This window comes from Leptonychotes weddellii, unplaced genomic scaffold (genome assembly GCF_054177405.1).
Source record: "Leptonychotes weddellii isolate Sample4059 unplaced genomic scaffold, ASM5417740v2 HiC_scaffold_1299, whole genome shotgun sequence".
Taxonomy (NCBI): domain Eukaryota; kingdom Metazoa; phylum Chordata; class Mammalia; order Carnivora; family Phocidae; genus Leptonychotes; species Leptonychotes weddellii.
The window spans coordinates 1-13,727 of NW_027709185.1; the positions used below are offsets into that span (position 1 = coordinate 1).

General features: G+C 45.6%; 1 protein-coding gene across 2 annotated transcripts; it reads right to left on the reverse strand.

Annotated features, from left to right (window-relative positions):
* Positions 1-590: 590 nt before the first annotated feature.
* On the reverse strand, positions 591-12,381 carry LOC145715833 (COMM domain-containing protein 7-like). 2 transcript variants are annotated; one of them, XM_081809729.1, is made up of 4 exons: positions 12,220-12,381; positions 4,833-4,883; positions 4,636-4,738; positions 591-1,364 (listed from the first exon to the last, which is right to left on the reverse strand). In XM_081809729.1, exons 1-4 carry the CDS (start codon positions 12,301-12,303, stop codon positions 1,327-1,329), a joined length of 276 nt encoding a protein of 91 aa, XP_081665855.1. In that variant the 5' UTR covers positions 12,304-12,381; the 3' UTR covers positions 591-1,326. The 2 variants fall into 2 exon arrangements, with proteins under 2 accessions (XP_081665855.1, XP_081665854.1); XM_081809728.1 differs by having other exon boundaries at positions 602-1,364; positions 4,833-4,886; positions 12,220-12,380.
* Between the last annotated feature and the right edge of the window lie 1,346 nt (positions 12,382-13,727).

Consider the following 13,727-nt stretch of genomic DNA (forward strand, 5'->3'; position numbering starts at 1 on the left):
AGATATCAAAGCTGTTAAGTAGCCATGGTGACAAGTAAACACACAAGGGCCATCCAGCAACCAAATGCCATGTGGGGACCCTCCCTGGATCCTGATGAGAGGAACCAACTACAAACAAACAAAATGCACGAGACAATGGGGACATCTGAACACTGACTGCATATTTTAATTTCAGATACGATAATGGCATTGTGGTTTGATAAGGGGGAAAAGGGCCTTTATCTTTTAGAGATAATGACTAGGTATTCAGAAATGAAATGATATGACCTCTGAGGTATGCTTTAAAATAATCCAGTTTGGACAGCAGTGAGAAGTGGGAGGGGTGTAGATGGAACAATCTGGCTATGGGCTGATAACTACTGAAGTCAGGTGTTTTTGTTTTTTTTTTTTTTTTAAAGATTTTATTTATTTATTTGAGAGAGAATGAGAGAGAGCACATGAGAGGGGGGAGGGTCAGAGGGAGAAGCAGACTCCCTGCCTAGCAGGAAGCCCGATGCAGGACTCGATCCAGGGACTCCAGGATCATGACCTGAGCCGAAGGCAGTTGCTTAACTAACTGAGCCACCCAGGCGCCCCTGAAGTCAGGTGTTTTTAAGAATTACATACTAAGTAGTAAAAGAAAAACATTACAAAACAAAAACAAAAGCCACTGGGCTTTATGCCAACCATGGGAGATACTGGCCCCAGCTTTTCCTCTGTAAGATCCTAAGCAAGTCACTTCCCTTCTCTAAGGCTCTGTCTCTTTATCTGTGAGACAAAGATTAGACTAGATCAGCACTTACAAAAAGCTTTTACCTGACCCGCTCCCTGCAAGAAGAAAGAGTAGGAGGGGAAGAAGATGGGTTTCATGGTTAACTGTTTCTCAGATACTGGATAAGCAGGTTTCTTTATTGTGGGCCTTTTCAGAGCCTGAGATATGTTAATATGTATGTCTCTCCAAGATTCCAAGGCTGAGGGAGTGGGAGGGTTCATATTTCCTGCTTCTGGCTGACCACACAAGCCTTTTCTGGAAGAAAACACCAATTTGGGGACAACTGATCTGGAGGGTGGCGGCTCCCCCAGCTCTGACAAGCTGTACTTCTATGAGGAGGCCTTACTGCAAGGCAGGCCCAGGATGAGGGACAAGGAAGAGGGTGAGGACCTGGAGGCCCTTACATTTCAGATGACATTAGGAAAAAGCCTTGAATGCCACGCTGAGGATTACGGACCTCACCACGCGAAGTCAACAGTTGTGAGGAGCAACATGATCCCCAGCTGTGCTGCAGGAATGTCCTCCAGGCGAGGTTGGAACCAGGCATGGAAGAGTAGAGGTGGAGATGTTACTGCTCACAAAGAGGCAGGAAGGACTAAGAACTTGTTCTGGGCTGAGGAAGAGAAGTGACTTATAAGCTACGCCCTCAGACGCTTAGTCCTCATAATCAGGAGAAGGCATAGGACTGAAATTAACTGAACTATCAATACATAAAGCTAAAGTTTAGCCAACACTGTATTAAGTACTTTGCATATATTAACTCATTCATTCCTAATGCACAACCATACTGCTCTTATTACTGTTTTTCAGATAAGAAACGGAGGCTGATTTGACCAAGGCTGAATAGCTATATAGGTGATGTGACTAACACTCAAATCCATGTGAGCCTGTCAAGCCCACCTCTTGAATGGTATGCTATGAGTTCCTCAGGGTTCTCTGCACCTATAGAAAATGATCTGCTATAAACAATGACAATCAATCTTGCCTAAAAAATATACACCCAACATCCCCTGGGAGGGTCACAGGATCTCCCAAGTCCAGTTCAACTCATGCAGCATGTACTAAGCATCTGCTTTATGTCATCACTTTACTTGTAACCTTGGCTCAGGAAAGAAGTACAAGATCCTCCCCGGACTTCAAAGAACAAGCTCTCTGTCAAAGCCACAAAATAGACACATGTAAAACAGCCCGAGCAATAGAAAACTGTAAACGATTATGGTCCAAAATGATAACTATAGATAAAAACCATCTCTCGGGAGCTGAGAGGAAGGGAGGGCACTGCGGATTGAAGTGGTTTAGGAAGGCTTTCTGAAGGCAGCACAGCGGCGGGAGTTCCCGGGTTGGGGAGGACTGAAGGCAGTCTGACAGGATTGAGGGGGTGGGGAGCAGAGCTAATGAAGACTGGAAAGAAGGGAGGCAGGGACACCAGAAGACCGAAGTCTCCTGAAAAATCAGTGTCTACAACAGCTGTCAGGTAGACAGGTCTCTACCCAGAGACAAACCCATCCCCACAGGTATAGGCCAGAATGAGAACGACAACTCTGGCACTGCACCCCGGGCCCCTACCCCACAGAAACACTCACACGGGAGAGTGTACAATGTCCTGAGGCCATTCGCTGAGGCACTAAGAGTGAAAGGTTACAAAGATGTGCAGCAACAGGAAACCCCCGACCAGCTGAAGAGACACCCAGCACATGGTACATCACAGCCCTCAGAAGAATGAAGTCGACATGGAGAAATCTCCATGACGTACCACACAGGAAAAAATACAAGCTGCAAGAGCACTTTTTTTTTTTTTTTAAAGACTTTATTTATTTGACAGAGAGAGACACAGCGAGAGAGGGAACACAAGCAGGGGGAGTGGGAGAGGGAGAAGCAGGCTTCCCGCCGAGCAGGGAGCCCGATGCGGGGCTCAATTCCAGGACCCTGGGATCATGACCCGAGCCGAAGGCAGACAGACGCTTAATGACTGAGCCACCCAGGAGCCCCATGCAAGAGCACTTTTATGGTTTACTACCAGTCATGAAAAACAAAACTACATGAATGTCTATGTGCGTGTCTGCCAGTGGACGTGAAAATATAAAAGGATATACACCAAATGTGATGGTGTCTGGAGACAAGTAGCAGGACAGCAGATAGGGATTTTTCACTTCTGACTCTGCACTGTTGTAGGTTTGCAATGAAAATTTATTCCCGTGTCACAAAAGACTGCACATTGTCATCCAGCCTTTGGTTCACATGCCTTTAACCCACCACAAGGGCAACAAATGCAAGAATCATACAGAGGATGAGAAAATTTCACAGCTGGAAACCTCAGGATGTTCTGATTTAAGCCCCCAGAACCTCAGGAGCAAAGCACAGGCAAAGGAAAGGACCTGCACTAAGATATGGGAAGGCACCCAACAGGAACAAACAAATAAGGCTCCCAACTTTCAGCGCACCACTGGGCTGAGAGCTTGGGAAGATCAGTCTACCGCCAATTTGTAAAATGTGCAGACCAGGGATGCTGTTTTACCTCCTCTCAGCCTGGTCAACATTGATTCATTCTTTGAGACTGGCCTCAAACGTCGCCTCTCTCTTCACATAAAATTAACTTGTGATTAAATTGCCAAATCTAGCATCTCTTTAGACAATATACAGTCAAAAATAAACAAGACAGCCTGTAGTCCTTCCACCCAGATATAGCCACAGTTAACATTTTTTTTCTTTACAAAAATAGGACTGTGGTATAATAAACTATCATTTTTATTAAATAGTAATATTGTGAACGATTTTCCATATCATTACATTTTCCTCATCAGCATCTTTTTAAATTATTACAGAATTTGAAAAATAAGAGCAACCTCTTACTGAGGTACTACATTATGCGTATCATTTACATTATCTCAATCTTCAAAACAAGCCCCCTTCACATACCAAGAAAAAGCTCAGACTGGCGGAACAATGTTAGGAGAAGGGTTGTTGCTAAGGCTTGGGAGAGATTGGGTACCTGGACAAAGTGACACTACTCAGCAACTGACAGACCCACATCTACCTAACTCAAGACCATGAATTTTTGACCACCACAATATTCCCCTGTAAAAACAGACCACAGTGCATTATACTAATCTCTAACTGCTGGGCAATTTGTTTCTAATTTTTCTGTATCATCAAAACAGTGGTATGATGGATATCCCTACAGCTAAACCTTTGTGATCACCTCCCTCCTGGCTAGAAACTTTTCCTGATTGCTTAGGCATATTACTTCTGAAACCATCTGCAGTGAAAGAACTTTTTTATTTTCAATCCATCATGGACTAATATTTTTGTAAAGTACAATGAAAATTTAAAAAAAACGTTACAAAATATAAGCCCCAAATAGTTATAATGGTAAATTTTACATTATGTATATTTTACCACATTAAATAAAAAAAAAATACAAGCCCCTGGGGTGCCTGGCTGGCTCAGTCAGTAGAACGTGCAACTCCTGATTTTGGGGTTGAGTTTGAGCCCCATACTGGGTGTAGAGATTACTTAAAAATAAAATCTTAAAAAAAAAAATACAAGCCCCATTTAAAAAAAAAACCAGTGGTTTCAAAAATTTTTACCGAATTGCTATAAAAGCTTCTAAATGCTTATTCTCAATTTCTGTACTTACTGTGCAGAGGACCAGACAGCAGTTTGGGGATAGAAGCTGGGATGCAGATTGCACTTTGAGCTGTACTCTATTACATTTTCCTGCAGTTGTCTGTGTACCTGGCTTCCCTCCCTAGACTTCGAGTCCTGCCCACGCCTGGTTCTCTACCGAATGCGCTGGCTCAGTGCCCAGAGCAGCTTGCCGACTCTGTGGACTGAAAGAATTCAAGTAACATCTCCGGCCTCAGCTGCTAAGAGAGGCTACTCACCATTTGGAACCAGAAGGAGGCTTTTCACGATGCTTCTCAGAGGGCCAAGACTGATCTGATTGGTGGTGGCAAACTCAGAGAGCTGAGCCAGAAACCTTTCCACCTGCAGAAAGGGAACAAACCAGGCCTTCACTTGCTTAGCATCTCAGGGCTGTAGACCCACACTCAGGAACTCTCCTTATCACGAGGTACTTTACCTCTTTTGGCTCAGTTAGGAAGTGGAAGAGCACTTCTGTCAAGGCCGAGAACTGCTGTGAAGAGAATAACACAGAAATTCAGTAACATTCTACTCGTGGGTCAGTGTTCCCCCGTCCCATCCAACTATAGACGCTTGAGAGAACACACAGGTGTTGATACCTGTTTGATCATCTTAAAGTTCAAATATTCACAACACCCACTACCCAGTGTCAATATATCAGTACTACTATATTGTCTGAAAAACTCGTATATTTTATTGGAACACTTGGGAGATACATATTGCGATTGTGAGTGTATGCACACACATGCATATACATATCTCAAGGGTCCAAGTATGTACACACACACACACACACACACACACACACACGACCTGAGAGGGAGATCACTGGAAGATTAATAGTAGTTGCTTTTTTCTTGTTTATATTTCCACATATTTATTATTCAAACATAAGCCAATCCAAATAATGATTTCTTCTTCTTCCACACCCCACAAATGTTAACATATATACATTTTTTTTTTCTCTACCTTGTCTTTCAAAGCAGTTATTTCTGTGTAGTGGGATTTTGGGTGATTTTTATTTTCTTCTGTCTATCCATATTTTCTGGGTTTCTTCCCCACAATAAACATTATGTATATGACAAAACAGTAGAGTTTACACTTTATTATCTACTGTCCTAGAACAATCTCTTATTCTTTTTTTTTTTTTTTAAAGATTTTATTTATTTATTTGACAGAGAGACAGCGAGAGAGGGAATACAAGCAGGGGAGTGGGAGAGCGAGAAGCAGGGGAGTGGGAGAGGGAGAAGCAGGTTCCCCACCCAGCAGGGAGCCCGACCTGGGGTCAGGAATCCAGCAGAAGGCAGATGCTTAATAACTGAGCCACCCAAGTGCTCCTCTTATTCTTTATTTTTTTAAGATTTTATTATTTTTAAAAGTTTGTTTTCATTTTTTTTTTAGTAATAAAATTAAATGACTCTCCCTGCCCCCCCCCGCATTTCAGTCCCACTGCCCACAGGTGGTTACTGCTAACACCTTTGTGGCCTTCCCAGAATTGCATTTGAATTTAATTTCTTTTAAATACAAAGGAGATGGGGCGCCTGGGTGGCTCAAATGGTTAAGCGTCTGCCTTCGGCTCAGGTCATGATCCCAGGGTCCTGGGATCGAGCCCCACATCAGGCTCCTGGCTCAGCGAGGAGCCTGCTTCTCCCTCTCCCTCTGCCTCTCTCCCTGCTCATGCTTTCTCTCTCTCTCTCTCCGTATCTCTGTGTCTCAAATGAATAAATAAATAAAAATCTTTAAAAATAAATAAATAAATAAATACAAAGGAGATGATGGGGCACCTGGGTGGTTCAGTTCTTAAGCATCTGCCTTCTGCTCAGGTCCTGATCCCAGGGTCCTGGAATCGAGCCCTGCATCTGGGCTCCCTGCTCTGCGGGAAGCCTGCTTCTCCCTCTCCCACTCCCCCTGCTTGTGTTCCCTCTCTAGCTGTGTCTCTCTGTCAAATGAATAAATAAAATCTTAAAAAAAAAAAAATACAAAGGAGATGATAGTGAACCTACACCCTGCACCTTGCTTTTTTTCATCCAATTATATCTTAGAGATTCATCTTGTCAGTAGATATAATTCTACCAGTCTTTTTTTTTTTTTTTAAAGATTTTATTTATTTGTGAGAGAGAGAGAGCACAAGCAAGGGGAGAGGCAGGCAGAGGGAGAAGCAGGCTCCCTGCTGAGCAGCGAGCTTGACCCCGGGCTCAGTCCCAGGACCCCGGGATCATGACCCGAGCCCAAAGCAGGCGCTTAACTGACTGAGCCACTCAGGCATCCCTCTACCGTTTTTAAAAAAGATTTTCTTTAAGTAATCTCTACACCCAACTTGGGGTTTGAACTGACAACCCGAGATCAAGAGTAGCACACTCCTCCAACCAAGCCAGCCAGGCACCCCTCTACCCAATTCTTTTAACAACTGCACAGCATTCAACTGTATATACTTAGGGGGTGTGTGCCTGCTTTGTTGTTATTCTAAATAATACTGCAATGAATATCCTCCCACATATTTCTTTGTGACATATGTGTCTATAAAATACTTTTTTAAAATGTATCTTAGGTCAAATGATATATGCATTTTAAATTCTGAGAAAATGTTGCCGAACTGTCTTGCAAAGAAGTTGCATGGATTTATACTCCCACCTGCACAGAGGTTTCTACTTTCTAAAAACTTCATGGATATTCCCTGGAAACATTTTAACCAAGCCTGATCCAGGGGTTGTCTTTCTGCAGTCATAATGATAGTGGTATTAGCCTTGCATAACTACTGATTCTATATAGTAAAAACGAGAAAAGTCAGTGACTAGTTTCAGACTGTGTCCTCAGACTATGAGTTTTCCTTATTTCCCCCTGCAATCTGTGGACTGTCAAATCTTTGGCTAACTGTATTTCCTATGTCACCCTGGGCCTTTTAAGAAATAGAGCAGCTGAGAAGCCTGCCAGTGGCTTTTCCATTTCCAGGCCTGAGCCTAGCATTCAGGCTCAACCTCCCTGTGAGGCCTCAACCTAATCTGGTCTGCAGGACACACTGAGCCCCATCCCTATCTCCTCTTTTCCAAAGCCTCCTTTATCCTTCAATGTCCTGCTGCCAAGACACCATGACCCTCCCAACAAGAAAGTGACCTACCCAGATTCTTAACTTCTGAGGCTCCCTCCTGGAACCTTGCCTGAGGGCACTTAGAATTTTAAATCTTGATAAGAAACACAGACTTGTCTTAGCAGAGAAGGTTCCTTGTATGCCTTTGGATGGTCAGAGTCGTAGTTATTGCAAGTGCACAGTTAAGTATTTGTTGAATAAATCTTCCCTAAACACCTTCCCCATTCTTTGCCTTTATATCTGCATAGCTGTCTCCTTCTGGAATGTTCATCTGCTCATCACCATCCATGAAATCAAATCTTAACTATTCTCACCAGTAAATGTATGGAAAGACAGTCAAGATCATTCCAGATGAGAAATGCAAATCAGTAAAATAAGGAAGTACCACTTTTTAACTTATCAGATCTTCAAAAATAAAAGTTTGATAACACCAGTGCTGGTGAAAGTACCAGGAAACAGATATGCTTGCACTATTGATGAGAGGATAAAACTGGGACAACCTTTCCAGGTGGCAATTTGATAGTTGTATCTAATTTTTAAATGCTTGTATCTCTTGACCTAGTAATTCCACTGCAGGAAGTATATCCTTTAGATATGTTCCAAAAAGTAAACCCAGACACATTTACACAAAGCAATCCACTGACAGCATTGTTCATAAAAACAAAAAACTGAAAGCAACTTAAGTGTCTATTAATATACAGCAGGTTAAATAAATTATGGTAGAGCCATTTCAAGGAATATCATGCAATCCCTTTTGTGTAAAAAAAGATTTTGACGGATACCCATATATATACAGGCAGATGCAGACTTTTTTTCTACAAAGACACACAAGACACTATTAAAATGACAGTTTCTGCAGACAAGAGAAATAGATATTTTAATTTTATACCTTTGGGGGCGCCTGGGTGGCTCAGTTGGTTAAACATCTGCCTTTGGCTCGGGTCATGATCCCAGGGTCCTGGGATCCAGCCCCACTTCATGCTCCTTGCTCAGTGGGGAACCTGCTTGTCCCTCTTCCTCCATCCCCAGGCTTGTGCTCTATCTCAAATAAATAAATAAAACCTTTTTTTTTTGGGCGTCTGGGTGGCTCAGTTGGTTAAGCGACTGCCTTCGGCTCAGGTCATGATCCTGGAGTCCCGGGATCGAGTCCCGCATCGGGCTCCCTGCTCAGCGGGGGATCTGCTTCTCCCTCTGACCCTTCCCCTCTCATGCTCTCTGTCTCTCATTCTCTCTCTCTCTCGCAAATAAAAAATAAATAAATAATCTTTTTTTTTTTTAAAGATTTTTATTTATTTGACAGAGAGAGACACAGCGAGAGGGAACACAGGCAGCGAGAGTGGGAGGGGGAGAAGTAGGCCCCTGGTGGAGCAGGGAGCCCGATGCGGGGCCCGATCCCAGAACCCCGGGATCATGACCCGAGCCAAAGGCAGACGCCCAACGACTGAGCCACCCAGGCGCCCCTAAATAAATAAAATCTTAAAAAAAAATTTAGACCTTTGAATACTATTTGAATTTTCTAACTGTATGTGTTGCTTTCATTTACAGCTAGGTGAGATTGTAGACCATTTGTTTTCTTCTTTCTATTTTTCTGAATTTCCTCTCTCATAAACTTTCTAAAAATTATTTTTTTAATCCTATTCTCAAAGATGCACGTTACCTAGGACTGGCCACAGGCATCAGAGAACACATCTAGGTGCACTTAGTACTGTGCTGGATCTCTGTTTTCTGACCTGCCCTAGCAGATCACAACTTCCCCGGCATAAGAGGCTGTGTCCATCATGCCTTTGCAAACCCCACTGGGTTTAGTGGCTATTTGGTGTACAGTAGGCATTCAGAAAAATACCCACTGAGTGAGCAATAAATGTTGATTTTAGTATATGTGCTGCCGAAGCAAGCACTGAGCAATAAATGTTGATGCCCACACTGATACACTGATTCTTTTTCTCATTGATGCCTAGGCCTCAGACTTCAAAATAAATTCAGCTAACAGAGTGGGTACTTGGAAAAATCTGATCATTCAACAAAAGGCAGGGCAAGGATTCTGGTAAATTGCTCATCAGGAAAAAGCTTTCTGTGTTAAAAAACAAAGGTAAAGGGGCACCTGACTGGCTCAGTCTAAAGAGGATGCAACTCCCGATATAAGGATTTTGAGTCTGAGCCCCCACATACTGGGTGTAGAGACTACTAAAAACAAACAAACAAAAAACAAACAGGTAAAGATCCAGAGTAGGTTTTTTGTTTGTTTTGTTTTTAAATAGGCTCCACATGCAATGTGGAGCCCAAATCAGGCCTAACTCGTGATCCTGAGATGAAGACCTGAGCTGAGATCAAGAGTCAGACGCCCAACCTACTGAGCCACCCAGGCGCCCCCAGAGTATGTTTTAAAGTTAGAATATGAGGGCAAGCTCTGATTTTAAAGAATGTGGTTTATGTTTTTTCCATAAATACCAAGTTGGAGGTAACCTTAGGGATCCTATCATCCTGTAGCCTGAAAAAAGTTTTTTAGCAGCAGAATGTTTTTTATTCTCCAAATGGAAATCTTCCAGAAAATCCTGCCATATAAACAAGTGAAAACTAAGCTACCTAGTTGGGGAGATCACCTACAAAGCTCTGTTCTGTTTCATTCCCCAAAATCTAAAGTCAAGCATCTGGTCCTGAATTCCCGGCCCCACCACTTCCTGGCTGCCTGACCTTAAACAGGTCAATTTCTTTCCCGGAACCATTTTTCTTATCTATAAAATGGGAATAATAACAGCACCTACCTTTTTAGGGGTGCTACACATAAAGCACTGGAGAACAATGCCTGCCACATGGTACATGCTCAATAAATGACAGCTATTTTTGTTTAACTGCTCTGTGATTCAGTTTCCTTAATCTGTAAAATGGGGATAATAATAGTACCTACCTCCTAGGGTGGTTCTAAGGACTTAAAGGCTTAATAATATACGTAAGAGGACTTAGAATTGCTGTATGATAAACAGTGGCCACTAGCCACATGTGGCTATTAAACACTTGAAAAAGGCTAGTCTAATTGAGATGTACTATAAATGTAAAGTGCACAGCAGAACCTGAAAAATTAGTATCAAAAAGTAAAATATCTCACTGATATTTTCATATGGATTACACGTTGAAATGATAGTATAGTGGATTAAAGAAAACATATTTTGTTTCATTTTTATTTACCTTTTTTATTAGAGAGAAAAGATTTTTATTTATTAGAGAGAGCACGAGTGGTGTGGAGGAGGGAGGGAGAGGCAAAGGGAGAAGCAGACTCCCTCTTGAGCAAGGAGCCTGACAAAAGAGGGCTCAATCCCAGGACCCTAAGATCATGACCTGAGTCAAAGGTAGACGCTCAACCAACTGAGCCAACCAGGCACCCCTTTATTTATTTACTTTTTATTTATTTAAAGATTTATTTATTTATTTATTTGACAGAGAGACAGACAAGAGGGGGAACACAAGCAGGGGGAGAGGAAAAGGGAGAAGCAGACTCCCCTGCCAGGGAGCCCAACACAGGACTCAATCCCAGGACCCCAAGATCATGACCTGAGCCACAGGCAGATGCTTAACTGAATGAGTCACCCAGGCGCCCTATTTATTTACTTTTTAATGATGTTATTTTCAAGTAATCTCTACACCCAATGTGGGGCTTGAACTCACAACCCTGAAATCAAGAGTTGCAGCCAAGCGCCTCTCTTTTTAATTTTTATATGTGACTGCTAGAAAATGTAAAGTTAGACTTGTGGCTTGCAATTTATTTATTTCTGTTGGACAAAGGGGTTTCAGAGTATGTCTGGCATTATAATTCGTGTTACTTTATGAGAAAACAGAAAGTTGTGGGGGATGCTGAGATGAAGGAGAGGAACCCCACCTCCTGAGAAGTTACAACCCAGTGGGGGAAATAGCTGCACCTTTACAATGGTGATGAGAGGTGTCATTTTAGCCTATTTATTTTGGCTGCCTTGGTGCTTTGAAAAGGGCAGCCCAACCAGCACAGGGGCAGGAAGTTGGCTGGCTGGCATTTGCAGCCTGAACAAGCAAAAAACAGCTTTGCCAGCTCCTCTACTACCAAGGGGGGCGGGGGTCCGCCACAGTGAAGAGTATATGGTTTTTTTCTTTGAGGACTACCAGATATTCCCCTTAATTGGGGGTTAGGGGTGTGGCCCTGGTCTCAGGCCCCTCCAGTCCCCACCCTGGCCTGGCCATTACCCAAACCCGTATGTGACCGCGGATTACCTGCCCCCCACTCCAGGCTCCCCCTTCCCCCGGCCCCCGCTGGACGCCAAGACCCCCCGCAGTTTCCCCCACTGGTCTCCCTACCGAACATCTCAGTTCCTCCCTGGCCCACCAAATTCCACAGCTCGCCAAACTCCCACTATTACCTCAGTTCCCCAAACCCCCTTCAGCCTTATGGAGACTTCCCCCAGTTCCTCTAAGACCCCCACAAATTCTCCTCGTTCCCAGGACTCCCGCCCACCTCTGTGTCCCCACACCCCCCTCCCCGGGACCCCTCAGCTTGCGCCGTAGGCCTCTTGAGATCCCTCGGCCCCCCAAACTCGCCTCAGATCCCCGATTCCCCTTAGCCCGTCCCTGAATCTCCCTAGCGCCACACCGCACACCAGAAGCCCCTCTGCCTAGTCCCTCCCACTCTCCTCACCCCCAGGCGGCCCTCGGCCCACACCCCTCCCCTCCCTCAGCCCTCGGGACCCACGCTGGCCCGCGCCCCGGCCACCCGGCCCACCTGCGCGCCCAGCTGGTTCAGCTGCTGCATGTCGCCGCCCACGGCCTCGGGCACGGGGTCCTGCGTGCAGTGCAGCCGGCCCATGGCGTCCGCCCGGCTCCGCAAGGCCCGCCGCCCCCCAGCTTCCTCCCTCGCCGCCGCCCGCCTCGCCGCGCTTCCGCAGCCGCACTTTCGCCACAGCCGCCGCCGCCGCCGCCGCCGCCGCCGCCGAGCTCCTCCCCCAGCCGGCCCCGGGGCGGGGCGGGGCGCCCTCGCGGAGCTGCGGACACGCGCGGGCCCCGGGGGCGGGGCGGCCTCGCGGACACGCGCGGACCCCGGGGCGGGGCGGGGCGCACGAGCCGCGCGGCAGAGGCGCGCGCCGCTGCGACCCCTGGAGAGCCCCAAGGAGCCAAGCTGCCAAACGTGGGATTTCTTAGCGGATCTCCCTCTGGGTGACCCCACAACACAGAGCTTGGCCTCCCTGCGCCCCAGTTTCACTCTCTGTAAAATGAACCCAGGGATGGCTGCTTAACTGAGGTAATTCTCCCAAAACGTTTAGACGATTAGCCTGACACATAGAAGGTCCTCAATCAGTGGCTAGCTGCTATTAACATAGGTATGATGCATTCAGCAGATTTCTTGTTGCACGCCTACTGTGCCAGGCCAGGGGGATAGAGAAGTGAACAACGCAGGCCCAGTGTCCCTCCTTAGGAGAGCTTATATCAGAGCAGAGGAGTAAGGACTCAAATTTGGGCTTGCATCAGCATCTTCTGGAGGGCTTGGTGTAAGGCAGATGGCTGGGCCCCACGCCCAGAGTATCTGATCCAGAAGGGTCTAGGGTACAGCCTGAGAATTTGCATTTCCAACAAGCTCTTAGGGACCACACTTTGAGAACCTCTGGAGTGGAGTAAACTGACCCCCAGAAGTGCAAGGACTGTGATAGTGGGAGAGAGGGTGGTGCTCAGGTCCATGAGGGAGTTTATTAGGAAGGTGATGATCACTTTAACCTGAAACACTTTAACCCCTATGCTGTGTTTTCCCACGTACCTCCCACAGCCCGGGGTAACTATTACCCTGATCCCCACTGAACAGATGAGAAAACTGAGAAGTGCTCCCTGGAATCTAGGACGTGGCCCCCAAGTCCAAGAGCTTCTTCACCTAGGCCCCCCCCCCCAGCCTTGAGGGTAGGGAGGGGATGCATAGAAACATGGGGTGGGGGACTATGGAAAGGATTGGCTGGCTTTCCCTACCAGGCTTTCTTCTCTACCCTTCACTAAAAATCCCTCTGGAAGGATATGAACAAAATGTCTTTGACCTAGAGGCCAAGTGCCTTCCCTTTAGTGATTATTTCATTCATGCACTCATTCAACAGGTAATAAATCAAGTGTCTACTGGAGAGTGGATACCATGACAGGTGCTAGGACACCACAGTGACAGCCGGATGCAGTGCCTGGCCCTGGAGAAGTCGGGGTTTAGTCAGGATAGCAGACACACACACACGTGTGAAATTCACACGTGTGTGTGTGTGT